We start from the raw sequence: 22,070 nt of genomic DNA on the forward strand, positions 1-22,070 counted from the left end.
CGACAATTGCCTAAATGGTCTGCAGGTCTAATATAAGCTTAAGCGCCCATTCACACGACCGTAGGCTGCCCATGTTCTGGACCGCATATTGCGCTCCCCAATGCATGGGCACCGGCCATGTGAATCCCGTATTGTTGACTTGAATGGATCCCTGATCTGCAATATACGGCAAAAGATAGGACATGTCCTAACTTTTGCGGTGTAGAGACATGGACCAAAAAGCCCACTTCTGTGGGCTTCCGATCTGTGCCACCGCACCATATCTTGTAGATTGCAGACTCAAGTCAATGGGTCCGTGCCTATGATTCGGGCTTCACATGGCCAGTGCCTGTGTAGTGCAGAACCGCCATTTGCGGCCTGCAATACGGGCACGGACGGCCTGCGGCCATATGAATGAGCCCTAAGTCTTTACTTTGCTATAAGTTGCAGTAGTATCTGAAGGGAGCAGCACGCGGTCTCTTATCAGTGGTCTGCGGCCCCTCCTCAGGTTCCTCCTTACTCATCATTCCCCGCGGTTTTTAAAGATACAGACTATTCCACTCCGCAGATGGCACTGCCCTGATACTGTTCCTCTGTTTCAGAACTCATCCAGGATAATGAAAATTCTGCTACTGAAAGACCCCAAAAGTGGTGACCCAGCCACAGACCCTTATGTCCAGGTAAGTACGATAGAAAAATAAGATTTTGACACCACTTTCACACTCACTACTTCTCTGGAACCCACATGAGATTAGATGTCCCCATGTCCGCTGTGCTAACGAAGTGCTGCATTCAATTCAATGGGGCTGCCGAGGTAGCTGAGGACTGTACACGATGCAAAAAAAAACTTTCTGCTAGACACTGACATTTAGACAGCGTTTTTTTTTTTTTTTTTTTTTTGCATTTACATCACTCCTCATTATTTAGTATTTAATGTTGTTGAGGTAGAAAAATATGGCTGCGTTCATCTAGATCCAGCGTCGCTGTGTATTGTGGCTTATGGTATTGATTGGTGCTGTTGTAATACCAGACTAGGACCATGGACAGAAGTGGCGCCATTCATGAAATAAAGTGGTCATGTTTTTGTAATTTCACATACATGCATAGAAGTGGGTAAAATCTATAACACATCTGAACAAATTACCAATAAATAGGGCCTGATGCAGTTGAAAATAAAGGCACCAAGAAGGCAATGGTGGTCTGTATATGGGAGACACTCTTCTGGGGTCTTTAAACAGGTAGGATCTGGTCTGCGGTCTGTATACAGGTCGGATGTGGTCTGCGGTCTGTATACAGGTCGGATGTGGTCTGCGGTCTGTATACAGGTCGGATCTGGTCTGCGGTCTGTATACAGGTTGGATCTGGTCTGTGGTCTGTATACAGGTAGGATCTGGTCTGCGGTCTGTATACAGGTCGGATGTGGTCTGCGGTCTGTATACAGGTCGGATGTGGTCTGCGGTCTGTATACAGGTTGTTGAATCTGGTCTGCGGCCTGTATACAGGTTGGATCTGGTCTGCGGCCTGTATACAGGTTGGATCTGGTCTGCGGTCTGTATACAGGTTGGATCTGGTCTGCGGTCTGTATACAGGTTGGATCTGGCCTGCGGCCTGTATACAGGTTGGATCTGGCCTGCGGCCTGTATACAGGTTGGATCTGGCCTGCGGCCTGTATACAGGTTGGATCTGGCCTGCGGCCTGTATACAGGTTGGATCTGGCCTGCGGCCTGTATACAGGTTGGATCTGGCCTGCGGCCTGTATACAGGTTGGATCTGGCCTGCGGCCTGTATACAGGTTGGATCTGGCCTGCGGCCTGTATACAGGTTGGATCTGGCCTGCGGCCTGTATACAGGTTGGATCTGGCTTGCGGCCTGTATACAGGTTGGATCTGGTCTGCGGTCTGTATACAGGTTGGATCTGGTCTGTGGTCTGTACACAGGTTGGATCTGGTCTGCGGTCTGTATACAGGTCGGATCTGGTCTGCGGCCTGTATACAGGTCGGATCTGGTCTGCGGCCTGTATACAGGTCCGATCTGGTCTGCGGCCTGTATACAGGTAGGATCTGGTCTGCGGCCTGTATACAGGTAGGATCTGGTCTGCGGCCTGTATACAGGTAGGATCTGGTCTGCGGCCTGTATACAGGTAGGATCTGGTCTGCGGTCTGTATACAGGTAGGATCTGGTCTGCGGTCTGTATACAGGTTGGATCTGGTCTGCGGTCTGTATACAGGTTGGATCTGGTCTGCGGTCTGTATACAGGTTGGATCTGGTCTGCGGTCTGTATACAGGTTGGATCTGGTCTGCGGCCTGTATACAGGTTGGATCTGGTCTGCGGCCTGTATACAGGTTGGATCTGGTCTGCGGCCTGTATACAGGTTGGATCTGGTCTGCGGCCTGTATACAGGTTGGATCTGGTCTGCGGCCTGTATACAGGTAGGATCTGGTCTGCGGCCTGTATACAGGTTGGATCTGGCTTGCGGTCTGTGGTCTGTACAATGGGCTGCACTGGGGTCTATATCTATAGGCAGTCTGTATTTTGGGGTGTGCTGGGGGTGGGTCATATGTACTATTTACGATTCAAATGCTATAGGTTGTGGGGCTTGTCCTCTATAAGTGTCTGTTACATAAGGAAAAAACATTGCCAATTCATGTTCCCATCATTTGCATTTCTGTAATGCAAGTATGCGGCATATATGGTGAACATACACCGCACGGATATGTGTCAACACAGCCTAGCAGTATCACATCCGTGTCCCCAGTGCTCCATACCGGTACTTTATTTTTTTCATGGGCAAGCTCAGCTTTATTAGCGCATCTTACAGGTGTCACTATTTAAAGGGGTTTATTCTATGACCTACCCCATGTACTCGTCTATAGGTATCGCCTCAGTATATGGGGGGCATGACAAGTTCCTTCTGGATTCCTGTCCGTTCTTTACTGAAATTATGCAAAGAAAAATGCGAGTGTGAATTGTATAACTAAAGGTGATTTATCTCCTTCCTAGGAGCTGTCATCACGTGGATATGAGGCCGGCCTGATCCCGGTGTTATCCTTTACATTTGTGGCCCTGGAGCATCTCTATGACAAGGTATGATCTCACTTTATTACTGAGCCTAATCATCTTCTCCCTCGTTGTTAGGTTTATGCTGGAAACCGCGAGATGAGACAACCTCTTTAAGTCTCCTCTAACCTCATATTTACTGTAATATCAGCCACACAAAGGGTTAAACTGATATAATGCCCCCCACTCTATAAATAGTAGGAACAGGGTCCGTCATGGATCAGCAAAAACGCTTCCGTCACGATAATACAACCGTCTGCATCCGTTATGGTTGAATTTTATCTCTAAAATTGCCAAGACGGATCTGTCTCTAAAACCATTGTAAGTCACTGGGGGATGGATCCGTTTTCTTTTGTGTCCGAGAAAACGGGTCCGCTACCATTGACTTACATTGTGGGTCATGACTGATCCGTCTTGCTCCACACCACATCCTATGACAGGATCTCAATAGCGGAAAGGGAAAGCGCAGATGTGAACGTAGCCTATCCTGTTTTGCAGTAATGCATCCCTGGAGCCTATATTCCAATATAAATCGGGCAGATTTGACACTCAGGAGTCAATATCTGGATGACAACCACGAAAGGTGTTCATTACAGTCCGACAATGTGTTGTCACCCATCTTTACCAGTCTCCTGAATGGTAAATCTGCCTATTTTGCAGTAATTCAGCCCTGGGTGGGGTTTCTGAATTATATGATAGCCGCTATGGCACATAACAGGTATATTTAGTGTTAGGAACCCGTCTAACTAGAGATCGCCTTGACGTTCGGCAGACGGGCTCCAATAATTTTGTACAAAACGATTTGCCAAGTATCTCTAACTTATTAGTTCAGCATTTGATATGATGATGCAATTTTGTACTTTATTTGGTTTTCAGTGAGCTGTTGCATTGCTTGTTTTGTTTAACAGCCCTGGGTGGTATATTTCTGTATAATAAGGCCAACTTACCATCTAGTAGTCTGGGAAAGATGGGTGGCAACTAGTGTTGAGCGAACCCCATTCATTTGAAAACTTCGTTAACCATATAGCCTCCGTCCTACCGCAAAATGTATGGGATCTGCGGAGGTCTTTGCGAACTTCTGGCAAATATCCCGAGACTCGCTTCATCTCATGTGTATGACACTTTGTTTATTGACATAAATTACAGAGTCAAAATCCGAAGCTGAACTCGCCTTCGTTAAAAAAGCTGGAAGTCGAGTTCAGCTTCGGATTTTGACTGCACATTTATTTGTGGACCCATTGAAATGAATGGGTCCTCATCGAAAGAATGCGGAAAATACTGTCGTATACACAAGGCCTAAAACAACTTGACAAATGAGGGTGACATTTACGGATTTATTTTTATTTTAATGATATCCCCTTTCAGATCAGTGATCTCTGCAGGACTGGCCCTCGAGAGCCCCAGCAAGCTTGTTTTCCTGGGAGAAGATTCCGCCAGCTATATATGTCCTATGCAGCGACCATTTTGGTGGAAATTTTTGTTTTTAGATTACAGAGGGGGGTCCTGTGCAGAGGATGCTTCTCTGACATGTCCATGTAGGACATCTGGACAGAGGTTGTCCAAACAAGAGCACCCCTTTACTTTTTTTTTTGTTGCAGAATTTGTATGTCAAAATGGGTGACATGTAATACAAAATTCCCACCAAAATGGTCGCTGCATAGGACATATAAAGCTGGCGGAATCTTCTTCACCATATACATAGAATTTGTGAACCTCTGTCTGAAATACTTATTTTTTTCTTTTTCTTTCTTGTAAGCTGTCTCATCCTGAAAATTACGAGGGTCTCATTTTCACCAGTCCGAGGGCAGTGGAAGCTGTCAAATTATGTTTGAAAAATAATAAAGAAGGTGAGTTCTGCAAAACCTCCAGGAGAGAATGACCTTTATATGAACATGGTGTATTCAGAAGGACCTGTCAAGCGGTCACACAGCTCAGGATCCCTCGTGACCATACTGGCCCTTATCCCAGAATGTGGACCTCCCGTGCTGCACCTCTGTATTAAGCTACATTATGAATCACTTTCATATGCAGCAAAAATCCTCTATGATATCTGATAGATCAATGATCAAATATCATGTGTTATCATAGAAAGTTATAGAAGGCATACTTGTGAAGGCAGCACAAATGTGCCATGAAATATTTCCCTTTCCCTTCCTAAGACCAGCAGAAATGTTTTTAATTTTCTCATCCTCTGTCAGGATGTTCCTTTTTTATTGCTTAATGTTCAGCCAAAGAATATGAGAAGGTTTATAATGACTCACAACTCAGGGAGAGACAGGAGTTCAGTACTATCTGTTCTGATATCATTTACAAGTAGAGACAGGGAGGCGGCACTATATGACCCTTTATTTTTTACCGGCAGAGACAGGTAGGCAGCTCTCTGTGTACTTGGAGACAGTGTGTCGGTGCTATCTGTGACAGCAGTATGTACAGCCAGAGATTGGGAGGCCGGTATTATCTCATCTTTCATAACTTATCGGGAAGGATGGGAGGTCAGAACTGAGTCTCTATTACTTAGGCCATGTTCACATCTCTGTTATATTGAACTCCAGTAGTCTGTTTCAGCAGAGGAACAGACTATGGGAGTTCTCCATATCCAGACACGACCGTGCACTACCGGATACCCATTGTCTGATGGGGGTCTGATGCAGCTTGGGGTCTGATCTGAGGTCTGAGGAGGAATGGGGGTCTAATACAGATGTCTGATGGGCGTCTGATCTGAGGTCTCATGGGGGTCTGATTTGAGGTCTGATGGAGCTTGGGGGTCTGAATTGAGGTCTGATGGAGCTTGGGGGTCTGATTTGAGGTCTGATGGAGCTTGGGGGTCTGATTTGAGGTCTGATGGAGCTTGGGGGTCTGATCTGGGGTCTGTTGGAGCTTGGGGGTCTGATCTGGGGTCTGATGGAGCTTGAAGGTCTGAATTGGGACTGATCTGAAGTCTGATGTACTTCGGGGGTCTGATCTGAGGTCTGAGGAGGAATGGGGGTCCAATACAGAGATCTGATGGGCGTCTGATTTGAAGTCTGATGGAGCTTAGGAGTTTGATCTGAGGAGGAATGGGGGTCTAATACAGAGGTCTGATGGAGCTTGGGGGTCTAATGGAGCTTGGATGTCTGATGTGGGTCTGATCTGAGATCTGATAGAGCTTGGAGGTCTGATCTGAGGTCTGAAGAGGAATGGAGGTCTGAGAAGGAATGGGGATCTGATGGAGCTAAGGGGGTCTGATCTGAGGTCTGATGGAGCTTGGGGGTCTGATCTGGGGTCTGATAGAGCTTGAAGGTCTGAAGTAGGACTGATCTGAAGTCTGATGTACTTCGGGGGTCTGATCTGAGGTCTGAGGAGAAATGGAGGTCCAATACAGAGGTCTGATGGAGCTTGGGAGTCTGATCTGAGGTCTGAGAAGGAATGGGGGTCTGATGGAGTGTCTTATAGTCAAAAAATACTGTAATAGGTGAAACATAATTACTAGTACTCTGTTACTACTAATTACTGTTAATACATAATAGGGGGTACAGGGAGGCAGTACAATCTGTGGCTACATAATTAATAGGAGGTACAGGGAGGCAGTACAATTTGTGTCTGTGTAATTTATAGAGGAAGTATCCGTGCCCCCATCATTTTTTAGACTAAGGAAAGCACTGCTTCCCCATAGCCAGTGCTGTCACGTGGCCTCTAACCACATTCCTATATATAACACATGTATTAATGCACAGAGGGTGACGTTACTGAGATACTTGTGGAAGGAGTGATGTATAATACAGGGAAGAAAAATTTCCCTTTAAGAGCATCTGTCTTGTTTTGCTTGTGTAGAACAATTAGGTGTCTCGTCATCTGTCCGTGGCTCCTTCTGCCGACACTTGTTTACATGATCAGCCTGGTTTCATCGGAGATTGATGCCATCTGTTTAAATACACGGGGTGCGTTTCCAGTCGACAATTACCCTGTGTTGTGAATTGAGTCGATCTGAAAACGCTCTCTCTGTGTATTGTGTTGGGTCTCTTTTTTTTTTTTTTTTTGGTGTATTTCAGTCACTTGAGCTAAGGACTTTTTTTAATTGACCGTGTTAATTCAGTGTTCTTTAAGTACCTTGAGCACTCTGCTGGCATCTAATCCCAACTCTCAGTAATAGTCCCAGAGGTCTCTGAGGAATAAATGAGTTGATCACCCTACAAGACTCCCCCAAGAAAGGATTTTAGTTTTTTTGTGTTGCTTAAAGGGTTAATCTGGTCAAAATGGTCTTCTGATGTGTCTTAGATGGATGTGAAATAATCAGGAAAGACTGGGATCACGGACCGCCGCTGACTTCCAGAGCTTTACATAGCTCATCAAGACAGCCCTTGTCTGTAGGCCCCATAAGGATATATAGACATCAGGACCCCCTCTATGAGCCAGAACGGGGAGATGCTTCCGTTCTGGTGGACATGAGATGACCTGTAGGTCCACAAAGCCCATGAATGTTCAAGTGATCTGCTGAATAACCTTCAGTTCACTGACAGCAAGCAGAGATCTTAAACTGTGAAGTATTCGACCCTATAGTATGGTGAAATTACTTTATAGAGCAGTGGATAATCCGGAAAAGCTGATAATCTGGCCCATATGACCTGCATGGAACAGCAAGTTAAAGTAGAATTTCTCAAGACCAGAAGCAGAAGGCCAAGAGTCTGCCTTAAAGGGGTTGTGTAAGAGTGGTGGTGGGGGAGGGTTGCCGGCTGGCCGGACCTGTAAAGTGGAGGTTACTCACCTGCTTCCTGGCACTGGCTCCCTGCTCCTTCTCCTCCAGGCCTGCAGTGCTCCTCTGAAAACATCCGGTTTGAAATTGCCTGCAGCCAATCACTGGCCGCAGCGGAGGCCAAATCCCCATGCGTCATGTAACCATTTGTCATGACGTAAATGGATCCCCATTCTTGCACAATCCCTTTAAAGGATTTTTTATAGGGATTACTATGTTTTTTACAGATATGCTCATGTTACTTACCTCATGTACATCTTCTCCATGCTTTTAAAAAAAAAATTTTTTACTTGGACTCCTCTGACCCGTTTTCACCACGTAAACCCATCCCTCTGGTTTGTTTCCTTCCTGTTTGTAGCACTTCCTGTTCCTGTATCCAACCAAACCCCATGATGCACTTTTCCTTCCGCTGCCACAGCTCCAGCCCTGACCCTAACAACGCCCAACTAGTTTATAGCTCCTCCCACCTCTAGTTACATAGACACTCCCCCCGCCCATGGACATAACATCACAGGAAGTTAAGACCTGCATGGACATGGTCATGTGACCACAGCCCAGAAGATAGGAGCAATAAGGGTAAAAGAAATCCATTCCAAAATTCCAGCTATCTTTTGTAAATATTTTTTTTTAACCTCTTAAGGACATAGGGCGTACAGGTACGCCCTTGTGCCCTGGTACTTAAGGACACAGGGCGTACATGTACGCCCTGTGCATTTTCGATCACCGCCGCACGGCGGGCGGTGATCGGAACCCCGTGCCTGCTCAAATCATTGAGCAGGCACTTGGAGCAAATGCGCCGGGGGGTCCGGTGACCCCCCCCATGTATGCGATCGCAGAAAACCGCAGGTCAATTCAGACCTGCGGTTTTCTGCGTTTCCGGGTTATTCGGGTCTCTGAAGTCCCGATAACCCGGAACAGGATGGTGATGGTGGTGTGATTTCACTCCACCAATCACCATCCAGCGATCCTGAGTGGTGATGGTGACATCACCACTCAGGATCGCTTTCTGATTGGTCTGTGGGCGGTCCGGCGGCAGATTCAAAAGAGGCAGGCGCTCCTCTCCTCCTCCTTTTGTGTTCCGGAGCCGGAGGAGAGAGGAGCTGCCTGCACGTGTCTGCTGCACCCGATCTGTGCCCCCCAGGACCCGATCTGTGCCCCCCAGGACCCCATCAGGTACATAGGGACAGCTAGGGAAAGTTTGGTTTAGGCAGGGAAAAAAAAAGCAAAGGATTTGGCGGCTCACTCACTGTTTACCTATGGAATAGGTGCTCTACCACACAGCACTCCCTATTGCTGATAAAATGCAGTTAACGAAAATAGAATTATGGCGTCCCTCAATATCGGGCAACAATCAGACAACAGCATAGATCTGAAAATATTATTTTATATTCGCAACTTGTTGCGTAAAAATCACCATAAAAATCACAATAAAATACAGTAAAATTGCAATAAAATTATAATATATAACCATATAAAAACATATAGAACGTGATCCCTTCTAAAAACGCTAATTAGTCTATCCGGCTTTGATGTGCGGTTTTCCTGATAGCCACCAGGGTAAAGGCAAGGGAAGAGTTGCGTTGTAGAAAAGTCACAATGAGTTTTTTGTATTAGTACAATATTGTTTGGGAGTTTTAAATGTACTTTACCACTCCTGTAGGTTGGATTTCCTGTGAGATGCAGTCGCTCTATGAGCTGCGTGGAAATGTAAGTCCGATCTCTTTAGATTAAAACACCCGGCTGTTTTGGCGATAGTCTTTGTTGCTTTGGCCTTCCAGGACCTGCTTGTGGCGTCCCACGTGGTACTTCTGGATAGGTCACGTGACTTCCGATTCCAGGCGGGGTTTTCAAATCTGTTCAGTATCCGATCATAGATGTTAAATGCTTTCTTTTCTTGTCCCTCACTGTCTGCAAACCAAACGCGTTTCGGGGTACAGCAGCCCCTTCCTCAGTGAGGAAGGGGCTGCTGTACCCCGAAACGCGTTTGGTTTGCAGACAGTGAGGGACAAGAAAAGAAAGCATTTAACATCTATGATCGGATACTGAACAGATTTGAAAACCCCGCCTGGAATCGGAAGTCACGTGACCTATCCAGCAGTACCACGTGGGACGCCACAAGCAGGTCCTGGAAGGCCAAAGCAACAAAGACTATCGCCAAAACAGCCGGGTGTTTTAATCTAAAGAGATCGGACTTACATTTCCACGCAGCTCATAGAGCGACTGCATCTCACAGGAAATCCAACCTACAGGAGTGGTAAAGTACATTTAAAACTCCCAAACAATATTGTACTAATACAAAAAACTCATTGTGACTTTTCTACAACGCAACTCTTCCCTTGCCTTTACCCTGGTGGCTATCAGGAAAACCGCACATCAAAGCCGGATAGACTAATTAGCGTTTTTAGAAGGGATCACGTTCTATATGTTTTTATATGGTTATATATTATAATTTTATTGCAATTTTACTGTATTTTATTGTGATTTTTATGGTGATTTTTACGCAACAAGTTGCGAATATAAAATAATATTTTCAGATCTATGCTGTTGTCTGATTGTTGCCCGATATTGAGGGAAAAAAAAAGGGAAAGTTAGTTTTTGAACTTTGATTGCATCACCCTAGTTAGGGTGTCTGGGGTCCACAGCACAGCTGTGTGACCCTAGACCCCCCAGGGGTGCTGCCACTTGCCCCCCCACCCCCTGCCCCCCCCCCCACCTTTTTTGGGGTGCATTTTTTTTTTTTTCGTGTACGCTGACTGTGGCCGGCACTTAGTGTCCGGCCACTGTTAGCGCATCGCACACCCCACCGCTGATCAACTTCGGACGGTTGATCAGCGGTTTTGAATTTTTTTCCCCACATTTTTTGCCCTTTTTTTAGTTAGTTTATTTTTTTTTTTTTCTGTTAGTTTTAGGGTGAGTTCGTGAACACCCGTGCCCCCACACACACGCACACAAAATAAAGAGTTACACACACGCACATATACACGCAGACACACACTCCCCTATGGCCCGCCGGACGTTCTCGGCCGAGGAGGCATACGCCCAGATTGCCTCTGACTCCGAGAGTCCCAGTGAGGATGAGGATGACCCCACATTCCTGTTGTCATCCGCATCCTCCTCATCATCTAGCGATGATGATGAGCCCCCAAGGCGGCGGAGACGCCGCCAGGCGGAGCAAGGGGACCGCCATGTTAGGGACCCTGTGGCCCACACTAGTACGAGCAGCTCTGGGGCTCGTACTGGTTTCCCGGCCCACCAGTTAAATCCACCGGAGCCCCCTGCCGGTGAACTTGTCTGGTGTAGCCCAGAGCGATACGAGCCTGTGATTCCTGATTTTGTAGGCCAATCAGGAATCCAGATTTCCACAGTGGGCTACACTGAATATGACTTTTTTTGTCATTTTTTCAGTGACCCACTGGTAAATCTGATGGTGGAGCAGACGAATCTGTACGCCCAACAGTTCGTCGCTCAACACCCGGGCTCCTTTTTGGCCAGGCCCGGTGGCTGGACGCCGGTCAGTGCAGCCGAAATGAGGACATTTTGGGGCCTCGTGCTGCATATGGGCCTGGTCAAAAAACCCAGTGTCAGGCTGTACTGGAGTGGGGACGTCCTATACCAGGCCCCACTTTACAGTACAGCCATGACACGCTCCCGGTTTGAGGCCATCCGGAAATGTCTGCATTATTCCGATAATGCAGCATGTCCCCCCCCGAGGTGATCCTGCCCATGACCGTCTGTACAAGATACGGCCGGTCATCGATCACTTTGGGGCCAAATTCATGGAGGCCTATGTACCTGGAAGAGAGGTCGCGGTTGATGAGTCTCTCATTGCGTTCAAGGGGAGACTCATTTTCCGCCAGTATGTGCCCTCCAAGCGGGCGAGGTATGGCGTGAAGCTATACAAAATTTGTGAGAGTACCTCAGGGTACACTTACAAATTTCGTGTATACGAGGGGCGAGATTCCCGGATTCAACCCCCAGAATGTCCCCCCACTCTGGGTGTTACCGGGAAACTTGTGTGGGACCTTATGTACCCACTGCTGGATAAGGGTTACCACCTTTACGTGGATAACTTTTATACCAGTATCCCCTTGTTCCAGTCCCTTGCAGCCAGATCCACGTCCGCTTGTGGGACCGTGCGGAAAAATCAACGCGGCCTCCCTGCCCACCCCCTCCAGGTACCTATCCCCAGGGGTGAGACCCGTGCCCTTACCACTGGAAACCTGTTGCTGGTCAGGTATAAGGACAAGAGGGATGTCCTTATGCTGTCCACAATTCATGGTAACGGCATCACCCCTGTCCCTGTGCGAGGTACCGCGGCAACGGTCCTCAAGCCCGATTGTATCGTCGCTTACAATCGGTATATGGGAGGAGTTGATCTCTCTGATCAAGTCCTCAAGCCATATAACGCCATGCGCAAAACCCGGGCATGGTACAAAAAAGTTGCGGTCTACTTGGTGCAGGTTGCCATGTACAACTCTTTTGTACTATCCCGAAGCGCTGGCAGCACAGGGACATTCCTCCAGTTCTATGAGGCAGTCCTCAAGGCCCTGATCTTTTCGGACCGGGAAAGAGCAGGCCGGAGTACCTCGGGAACTGTAGGTGCCCGGATCGTCCCTGGCCAACACTTTCCAGGTGTGGTCCCCCATACTGGAAAGAAGGGACGAACCCAAAAAAAGTGCAGAGTGTGTCGCAGGAGGGGGATACGGAAGGACACGACTACTCAGTGCGACACTTGCCCCGATCATCCGGGCCTCTGCATTGACGGTTGCTTCAGGGAGTATCACACTTCCATGGAGTACTAAATTTATATCCCAATTTAGGACTGACATCGGATAAAAAAAAATGGTTCTCAGACTTGAGACACCCAAAAAAACTAAAATAATTTATTAAAAGTAGACATAGGTATTGCCGCGTCGGTAATAATCTCCTCTATAAAAATGCCCCATTACCTAACCCCCCAGATTAACACGGTCCAGAAAAAAAAAAAAAAGGTGCAAAAAAAGTTTTTTTTTGTCACCTTACATAATAAAAAGTTTAATAGCAAGCGATCAAAAAGTCATATAGCCCCCAAATTAGTGCCAATAAAACCGTCATCTCATCCCGCAAAAAATGAGCCCCCACATAAGATAATCAGATAAAAAAAAAAATAGAAAATGACTCTTAGACTTTAGAGATACAAATTTTTTTTTAGGGTATCAAAAAGGATAATATAGTCTAAAACCTAAATAATTGTAAAAAAAAGTTGACTTATTAGGTATCGCCGCGTCCGTAAGAATCTCCTCTATAAAAATACCCCATGACCCAACCCCCCAGATTAACACAGTAAAAAAAAAAAAAGTTTAATAGCAAGCGATCAAAAAGTCATATAGCCCCCAAAATAGTGCCAATAAAACCGTCCGCTCATCCCGCAAAAAATGAGCCCCCACATAAGATAATTGGCTAAAAGAAAATAAAAAAAATGACACTTAGACTTTAGAGATACCCAAAAAAAATGTTGTATCAAAAAAGATAATATAGTCAAAAACCTAAATAATTTTTTAAAAAAAGTAGACTTATTAGATATTGCCGCGTCCGTAAGAATCTCCTCTATAACAATATCCCATGACCTAACTACCCAGATTAACACGGTTAAAAAAAAAAAAAAAAAAACGTGCCAAAACCGCTATTTTTGGCACTTTTCCATTTCAGTCCGTTTTTTCCGGTAACAAAACAAGGGTTAACAACCAAACAAAAGTTAAAATTTATTACCCTGATACTGCAGTTTACAGAAACGCCACATTTGTGGTCGTAAACTGCTGTATCCGTAAAAGGGAGGCCGCAAAAGGAAAGGACCGACATGGTTTCTGGAAGGCCGATTTTGATGGCCTTTTTTATTGACACCATATCCCTTTTGAAGCCCCCCTGATGCCCCCCTAGAGTAAAAACTCCCTAAAATTGACCCCATCTAAGAAACTACACCCCTCAAGGTATTCAAAAATGATTATACAAACTTTATTAACCCTTTAGGTGTTCCTCAACAGTTAATGGCAAATGGAGATGAAATATCAGAATTTCTATTTTTGGTAACCTTGCCTCACAAAAATGTAATATAGAGCAACCAAAAATTATATTTGCCCTAAAAATACTCCCCCAAAAAATGCCACCTTATCCCGTAGTTTCCAAAATGGGGTCACTTTTAGGGAGTTTCGACTCCAGGGGTGCATCAGGGGGGTTGAAACAGGACACGGTGTAAATAAACCGGTCCATAAAAATCAGCCCTCCAAAAACCAAACGGCGCACCCAGTAGTAGTGTACGGCCACATATTGGGTGTTTCTGTAAACGGCAGAGTCAGGGTAATAAAGATACAGTCTTGTTTGGCTGTTAACCCTTGCTTTGTTAGTAGAAAACATGGGTTAAAATGGAAAATAAGGCAAAAAAATGAAATTTTCCAATTTCATCCCCATTTGCCAATAACTCTTGTGCAACACCTAAAGGGTTAACGACGTATGTAAAACCAGTTTTGAATACCTTGAGGGGTGTAGTTTCTTAGATGGGGTCACTTTTAGGGAGTTTCGACTCCAGGGGTGCATCAGGGGGCTTCAAATGGGACATGGTGTAAATAAACCAGTCCATAAAAATCAGCCCTCCAAAAACCATACGGCGCACCTTTCACTCTACGCCCCGCTGTGTGGCCGTACAGTAGTTTACGGCCACATATTGGGTGTTTCTGTAAACAGCAGAGTCAGGGCAATAAAGATACAGTCTTGTTTGGCTGTTAACCCTTGATTTGTTAGTGAAAAACATGGGTTAAAATGGAAAATAAGGCAAAAAAAGAAATTTTCTAATTTCATCCCCATTTGCCAATAACTCTTGTGCAACACCTAAAGGGTTAACGACGTATGTAAAACCAGTTTTGAATACCTTGAGGGGTGTAGTTTCTTAGATGGGGTCACTTTTAGGGAGTTTCTACTCTAGGGGTGCATCAGGGGGCTTCAAATGGGACATGGTGTAAATAAACCAGTCCATAAAAATTAACCTTCCAAAAACCATACGGCGCACCTTTCACTCTACGCCCCGCTGTGTGGCCGTACAGTAGTTTACGGCCACATATTGGGTGTTTCTGTAAACTGCAGAGTCAGGGCAATAAAGATACAGTCTTGTTTGGCTGTTAACCCTTGCTTTGTTAGTGGAAAAAATGGGTAAAAATGAAATATTAGACAGAAAAATGAAATTCTCAAATTTCATCCCCATTTGCCAATAACTCTTGTGCAACACCTAAAGGGTTAACAACATATGTAAAATCACTTTTGAATACCTTGAGGGGTGTAGTTTCTTAGATGGGGTCATTTTTGGGTGGTTTCTATTATGTAAGCCTCGCAAAGCGACTTCAGACCTAAAATGGTCCCTAAAAATTTAGTTTTTGTAAATTTCTGAAAAATTTCAAGATTTGCTCCTAAACTTCTAAGCCTTATAACATCCCCAAAAAATAAAATATCATTCCCAAAATAATTCACACATGAAGTAGACATATGGGGAATGTAAAGTCATCACAATTTTTGGGGGTATTACTATGTATTACAGAAGTAGAGAAACTGAAACTTTGAAATTTGCTAATTTTTCAAAATTTTTGATAAATTTGGTATTTTTTGGTGCAAAAAAAAATATTTTTTTGACTTAATTTTACTAGTGTCATGAAGTACAATATGTGACGAAAAAACAATGTCAGAACGGCCTGGATAAGTCAAAGCGTTTTAAAGTTATCAGCACTTAAAGTGACACTGGTCAGATTTGCAAAAAATGGCCTGGTCCTAAGGTGTAAAAAGACTGTGTCCTTAAGGGGTTAAAAGGATGTCAATGCAAACTGGAAAGCCCCTTTAAAGAGTAACTAAACCTTTATCTAAACTTTTAATATGTTCTCCCTAATGTCCTAATAAGGGTACTTTCACACTTGCGGCAGAGGATTCCGGCAGGCAGTTCCTTCGCCGTAACTGCCTGCCGGATCCGGAAATCTGGACGCAAACGGATGCATTTGTGAGACGGATCCGGATCCATCTCACAAATGCATTGCAATACCGGATCCGTCTTTCCAGTTGTCATCCGGAAAAACGGATCCGGTATTAATTTTTTTTCACAGATTTAATGGTCTGCGCATGCGCGGACGGAAAGAACGGATCTGTTTTGCCGGAACACTTGGGGCTGGATCCGGCATTAATGCATTTTAATGGAAATTAATGCCGGATCCGGCATTCCGGCAAGTGTTCAGGATTTTTGTCCGGAGAGAAAACTGCAACATGCTGCAGTATTTTCTCCAGCCAAAAAACGTAAGAGGGACTGAACTGAAGACATCCTGATGCATCCTGAACGGATTGCTCTCTATTCAGAATGCATTAGGATAAAACTGATCCGGTATTAAGCCCCTAGGACGGAACTCAGTGCTGGAAAAGAATAACGCTAGTGTGAAAGTACCCTAAAACTATCTCTCTCTCTAATATACTTTTATTAATAAATTTCCTATTTTTACTACACTTTTCCTACCTAAAGCGCACTATTCACTGTGCACTTAAAACTCTGTTCTCTGTGTACCTCTGACAGCTCAACGGTGTACGGAGTACAGAGTACACATTTTATCAATGGGGCCGCAGCAGTGCTGTGAGTACTGCTTGTACTCTCTGGACGATTACTAACTCTTGGCATAGCATGTGGGTACCCTGTACCCATGTACTATGCCAGGATTAGCTGAGCGGAGCGGCTCCTGCTTCTGCCTGCTCCGCTAAGCTAACAGAGTTTTAAGCGCACAGTGACTAGTGCGCTTTAGGTAGGAAAAAGTATAGTAAAAATAGTAAATTCATTAATAATGTATATTAGAGAGAGTTTTATTAGGGAGAACATATTAAAACTTCATATAAAGGTTTAGTTACTCTTTAAAGGGTTATTCCCACCTTAGATGTTTATGACATATCCGCAAGATATTACATGAAGCATCACACTGCTCTGTACGCATGCAAAACATTGGAAACATGAATAAATGGAAATTGCATCACTGCTATACTTACTATAATTAGAGAATTAGAATTAGAAGCATCTTTGCGCACATTTTGATCAATATTGTGTCGGGCCCACCTACCAGCGACAAGGTGACTTCCAGCAGACAGGACCTACACATCAGACTTGCCTCTTCAGCTGTGTTATATTCTGATTAGAAGCCTTGGGCCAGTGGGCAGAGGTTGAGGTCGAAATGGAGGCAGCCGCTCCCAGAAATGTACAATGCAAAAAGCAAAGACTAGCACCTCCAAACAATATGTATATAAAGTACAGGCTGCTGGTAGACAAAAATAAGTGCAAAAAGCCCCTGTAAGTACAGCAGTAGTGCAATTCAGATTTGTCGACGTTTCCAGTGTTTGTAGGTGTTTTTGCGGGGTGCTGCTGCATTTAGTGTTTGTTTTCTTGTGCACTTGCAGCTCTGGTGGCGTGCACCCTGTACTTTGGTGTAACTTAGTTTTTTTGCATATCCGCAAGATATGCAATGAATGTCTGATGGGTGCAGGTCTCCCCATCGGGACCCTCAGAATGGGCATCCCCCTCCTTCTTCTGCGTGGTCACACATCATGATTTCTATTTCTAACTAACAGCTATGCTGGATCCATGAACCCTGATAGCCCTCTCGACTTTAATCGGGTCGGCCAAGGTTTTGGTATCTGCGATGCCAAGAGAAGGACTACAGATCACAGAGCTATTAGTGCAGTCAAAGACCAGAAAGCCTGTAAGAACCCTAGACAGACCCCATTAACGTAATTGTGAAGAGAGCTTTCATGTGGCTGCGCCTCAAAAGATAGGACATGTCCTATACTTCGCCGCAACATGAGGACCAGTGGTCTGTACCGTAATGCGGTGTGCATAAGGCCGGTATCCACAGTTTGCAAACCGCAAAGCGCTTACGGTCATGTGAATGCCTCATTAGGGAGTGTGTTACATTCAAGTTTTCTCACCCATCTTATGCTCAAATTAAAGGGGTATTCCAGTAAGAACAAGCTATCCATTGGATAGTTGATGACTGTTAGGGTCCATTCACACGTCCGCAATTCTGTTCCGCATTTTGCGGAACGGAATTGCGGACCCATTCATTTCTATGGGGCCACACGATGTGCTGCCCGGATCCGGAAATGCGGACCCGCACTGCCGGGTTCGCATTTCCGTTTCTGAAAAAAAATAGAACATGTCCTATTCCTGTTCGCAATTGCGCACAAGATTAGGCATATTCTATTATAGTGCCGGCGATGTGCGGTCCGCAAAATGCAGAACGCACATTTCCGGTGTCCGTGTTTTGCGGATCCGTCGATCCGCAAAACACACACAGATGTGTGAATGGACCCTTAGATTGGTGGGGGTCTGACTACTGGGGACCCCATCAGTCACAAGAATGTGTCCCCCTGTATCAATGGAGTGAGAGTCGAGCATGCACACTGCCACTCCATCTATCTCTTCGGGACTCCCAGAGATAGTGGACTATAGTGTTCGGATATCTCCGACAGTCCCAACGAGTTTAAATGGAGGGGCAGTGTGCATGCTCATTCAAGCAGGAGACATATGACCCGCGTTACCATGATTTAATGGAGGTCGAACCTGCAACAGTTTAACCCCTATCCTGTCGATAGGACGTAACCGGTATACCCCTTTAACGCATCACCGATTATCACGTACAATGTGTGGGTCTCCACCATAACAGTTATGAAATGTAATGAAGACCGCCACCTCGGTGATGAACTCACCGCGCTCTGCCCTCCATATATTGTGACATTTTCAGTAAACCCGCGATGTCAGTTCCTAATTAAATAAAGATAACCGCATTTTGTTTTCAATTATTATGTCCCACACAAGGAATTATTGTAAATTAACCTCCTTGGAAAATTTAATATTGCAGACTCATTTAGATTTTTTAATTAGGCTCTTGATTTTTAAGCTGAAAAATCGCCCTCCATGAAATCTTTAATCATTACTAATATGTTGAATAGGGTTATTACAACCTTTTTGCACAAAATTAGCCGCTGGCATTTATAAGCCCCCCCCCCCCCCCTTCCTTCCTGTTCCTTTTTATAAACCACTAAAGCATTAACTCTGCAAATAGGAAACTATACCGTGGGTAATTAAATTAAGCAACAAGAAAATAAACCTGTAAACATGGTGAGTTAGGGGGCAGCAACGTAGCGGAGCATGGACACGATTATGGGCGAGAATACAAATGCAAAGAGGAGGCGTTAGGGAATCTCTTCGCTGGGAGTCAAGTCTATAGGAAAATGTAAAGATGTCCATACATAAGCCACACAGATCTAAGGCTACTTTCACACCAGCGGTTTTTCTGGATCTGTCATGGATCAGCAAAAACGCTTCCGTCACGATAATACAACAATCTGCATCTGTTATGAACGGATCCGGTTGTATTATCTTTAAAATAGCCATGACGGATCCGTCATGAACTCCATTGAAAGTCAGTGGGGGACATCTGTTTTCTATTGTGTCAAAGAAAACGGATCCGTCCCCATTTACTTACATTGTGTGTCAGGACGTCTTGCTCCGCAGCACATCGCTTACAGAAAAACATTGCGTGCAGCGTTATTCTGTCCGCGATGGGGACGCAACCAAACGGAACGGAATGCATTCTGGTGCATTCCGTCTCGTTCAGTTCGGTTTTGTCTTAATTGACAATGAATGGGGACAAAACTGAATCGTCCGTCCGTCCGTCCCCCCCCAGCGCTATTGAGATCCTATGACGGATCTCAATAGCGGAAAGGGAAAGCGCAGATGTGAAAGTAGCCTAATGTGTATGGGGTGTCGCCACTCAACATGCTTGATTCCTGGTTCTCAAGGGAGATAAGCCACCATCAGAGGGGTCTGGCAGCAGCTTGTTCCCTTCTCCCCATCGAGAAGACATACATTTGTATTGAGGTTTGGAGGAATAATCGCCAGCAGGACACTTGTCCAGCCAACAGCTATCTAAGTTGTATGTCTACCGTTGGGGCATGACCATATATCATAGGAGTCAACCCCAACATCATGAGCTGCGTTGGAGCCATAGATATGGATTGCTTCTGGGGTGTAGGGGCTGTGTTGTGGGTCACTAATCCCAATGTTTTCAACCCAACTTCTTGCAAGGCTAGTTTCGGGCTTATGCGCTCATTGCATGAAACCAGCTCCGTGTGGGAGCGCAACCTCTCCTTCTTTGACTGGACACCATGGCATTACAATGATTTATAATTCTGTGTGTCTCTGCCTAACTTCAACTGTAATGACTTGTCCCGATGGCATTAGGTCAGTACAAATCATTACAGATTATGTCGGGCAGGGACACGCCGCATTATGAATGAAAGGAGCAGCGTTCACTACGGGAGTTCACGCACCCTCACGGAGCTTGTTTCATGTAGTGATCACACCTGTCTGAAACTGGCCCAATACAACTTACTAGACTTCTTCTTATCATCTGGCTGCAGTGATGTCCACACACACAAATAACCTGAGTTTAGTTCCAGAGGTTCAGCTGGATAAATAATTGACCCATGGTTCATGCACACCGATTTGAAGACACTCCAAGTCTGCCTTGTGGTTGGGGTGTTAGTGGCCAGGTTTGAGGTTGACATCCCCCAATCTGTTTTCTTTCCAGTCTTTTTGCAAGTACCTTTTTTGTAGAACACTAATTAAGACGTTCCAACTCCAATTTTCTTAATTCTGCTTTATAGACTGTCTCATATTCATCAGGTTGCAATGATATCTGGATGATGACTATAACAATCTAATATTAGTGCCTAAAATTGTCCAGAATTTCCACTGGATGAGTTATTTATCCATGGGTCATGTCCGATGACTTGAAGAAACTCTAAATCTGGAGGTAATGTTGGGCACATTTGAGAAGAACATCCCCCTGTGTTGGCAGTCTGCGAGTACGGTTGTTACCGGTGTTTTAGGACACTAAGGCTACGACCGTATGTCTTTTGCGGTCTGCAAAATGCAGATGACGGCCATGTTGCATCATTAATTATTTTTTTTTAATCAGTGGATTCATGGTCTGCATTTTGCAGCCAAGAATAGCACATGTTCTATCCGTTGCGGAAAGGACCTACGGATGCGGAAAGGACATTGGTTATCCGTGTGCTTTCCTCATTTGTATGTCTGTTCCTCAAAAAAAACACATGTCCGATACTTGCCTGCAAAATGCGGACCATGGACCCATTGGAACACCACTTCTCCTGACTGAGTCAAAAAAAGTCAGTAGGACAGGTTCCATGATCTCCTAGATATACTGTAGGCTGGTCAATTTTCTGTCCATGAATATCAGACTGGAATGGCCATGGTAGCTATTGGTGCCCCACACCATGACACCTGGTGCCGGTCCTGTCTCCACACTATGGGTGATGGCGGTAGGTGTCTTCAGCCCTCCAACCAGCCAGCTCTGATGAGGTCATCAATGGAAAACAAGTGTTCAGTGATGAAAGCAGGTTTTTTACTTATTATTATTATTATTATTATTATTATTATTATTATTTTAACAGGTTTTAGGCTACTTTCACACTAGCGTTCGATCGGATCCGTTCTGAACGGATCCGATCATAATAATGTTCAGAACGGATCCGTCTGCATTATTTTGGCATATAAAAGCTAAGTGTGAAAATAGCCTCGGACGGATCCGTCGAGACTTTCAATGTAAAGTCAATGGGGGACGGATCCGCTTGAAGATTGAGCCATATTGTGGCATCTTCAAACGGATCCGTCCCCATTGACTTACATTGTAAGTCTGGACGGATCCGCACGCCTCCGCACGGCCAGGCGGACACCCGAACGCTGCAAGCAGCGTTCAGGTGTCCGCCTGCTGAGCGGAGCGGAGGCTGAACGCCGCCAGACTGATGCAGTCTGAGCGGATCCGCATCCATTCAGACTGCATCAGGGCTGGACGGAAGCGTTCGGGTCCGCTCGTGAGCCCCTTCAAACGGAGCTCACGAGCGGACCGACGAACGCTAGTGTGAAAGTAGCCTTACTGAAACACAATAAATAACTATACATTTCCACAAATATAAAATGTAGCCTGATTCATCATCAATAGTGAAGTACACGTGCTTTTATTATTTTTGCATTAACTTGTCCTTTGTTTAATGTTTTTTCAGCTTGGGAACATTCCCTGAAAGACAAGTGGAACAGAAAATGCATCTACGTGGTGGGGAAAGCTACTGCTGCCCTGGGTAAGTCGTCATGAGGGTCTGCTCTTAATGCCACCAAACAGGACATTTGTTGACCACTGTGGATAAATCTCTAGTGTCAGCCTGGAAACAAAAATCCTATAT

At 45.2% G+C, this 22,070-nt stretch overlaps 1 protein-coding gene across 2 annotated transcripts in view; it reads left to right on the forward strand.

Annotated features, from left to right (window-relative positions):
• Positions 1–22,070, forward strand: part of UROS (uroporphyrinogen III synthase) — a 69,405-nt gene that overhangs the window by 12,081 nt on the left and 35,254 nt on the right. For both annotated transcript variants that reach the window (XM_044297171.1, XM_044297172.1), the window contains 4 exons: positions 582–659; positions 2,981–3,064; positions 4,794–4,884; positions 21,894–21,968. In XM_044297171.1, coding sequence (XP_044153106.1) covers positions 582–659; positions 2,981–3,064; positions 4,794–4,884; positions 21,894–21,968 — 328 coding nt within the window. The remainder of the gene's footprint in view (positions 1–581; positions 660–2,980; positions 3,065–4,793; positions 4,885–21,893; positions 21,969–22,070) is intronic.

This window comes from Bufo gargarizans, chromosome 6, assembly GCF_014858855.1.
Source record: "Bufo gargarizans isolate SCDJY-AF-19 chromosome 6, ASM1485885v1, whole genome shotgun sequence".
In the NCBI taxonomy this organism is placed as follows: Eukaryota; Metazoa; Chordata; class Amphibia; order Anura; family Bufonidae; genus Bufo; species Bufo gargarizans.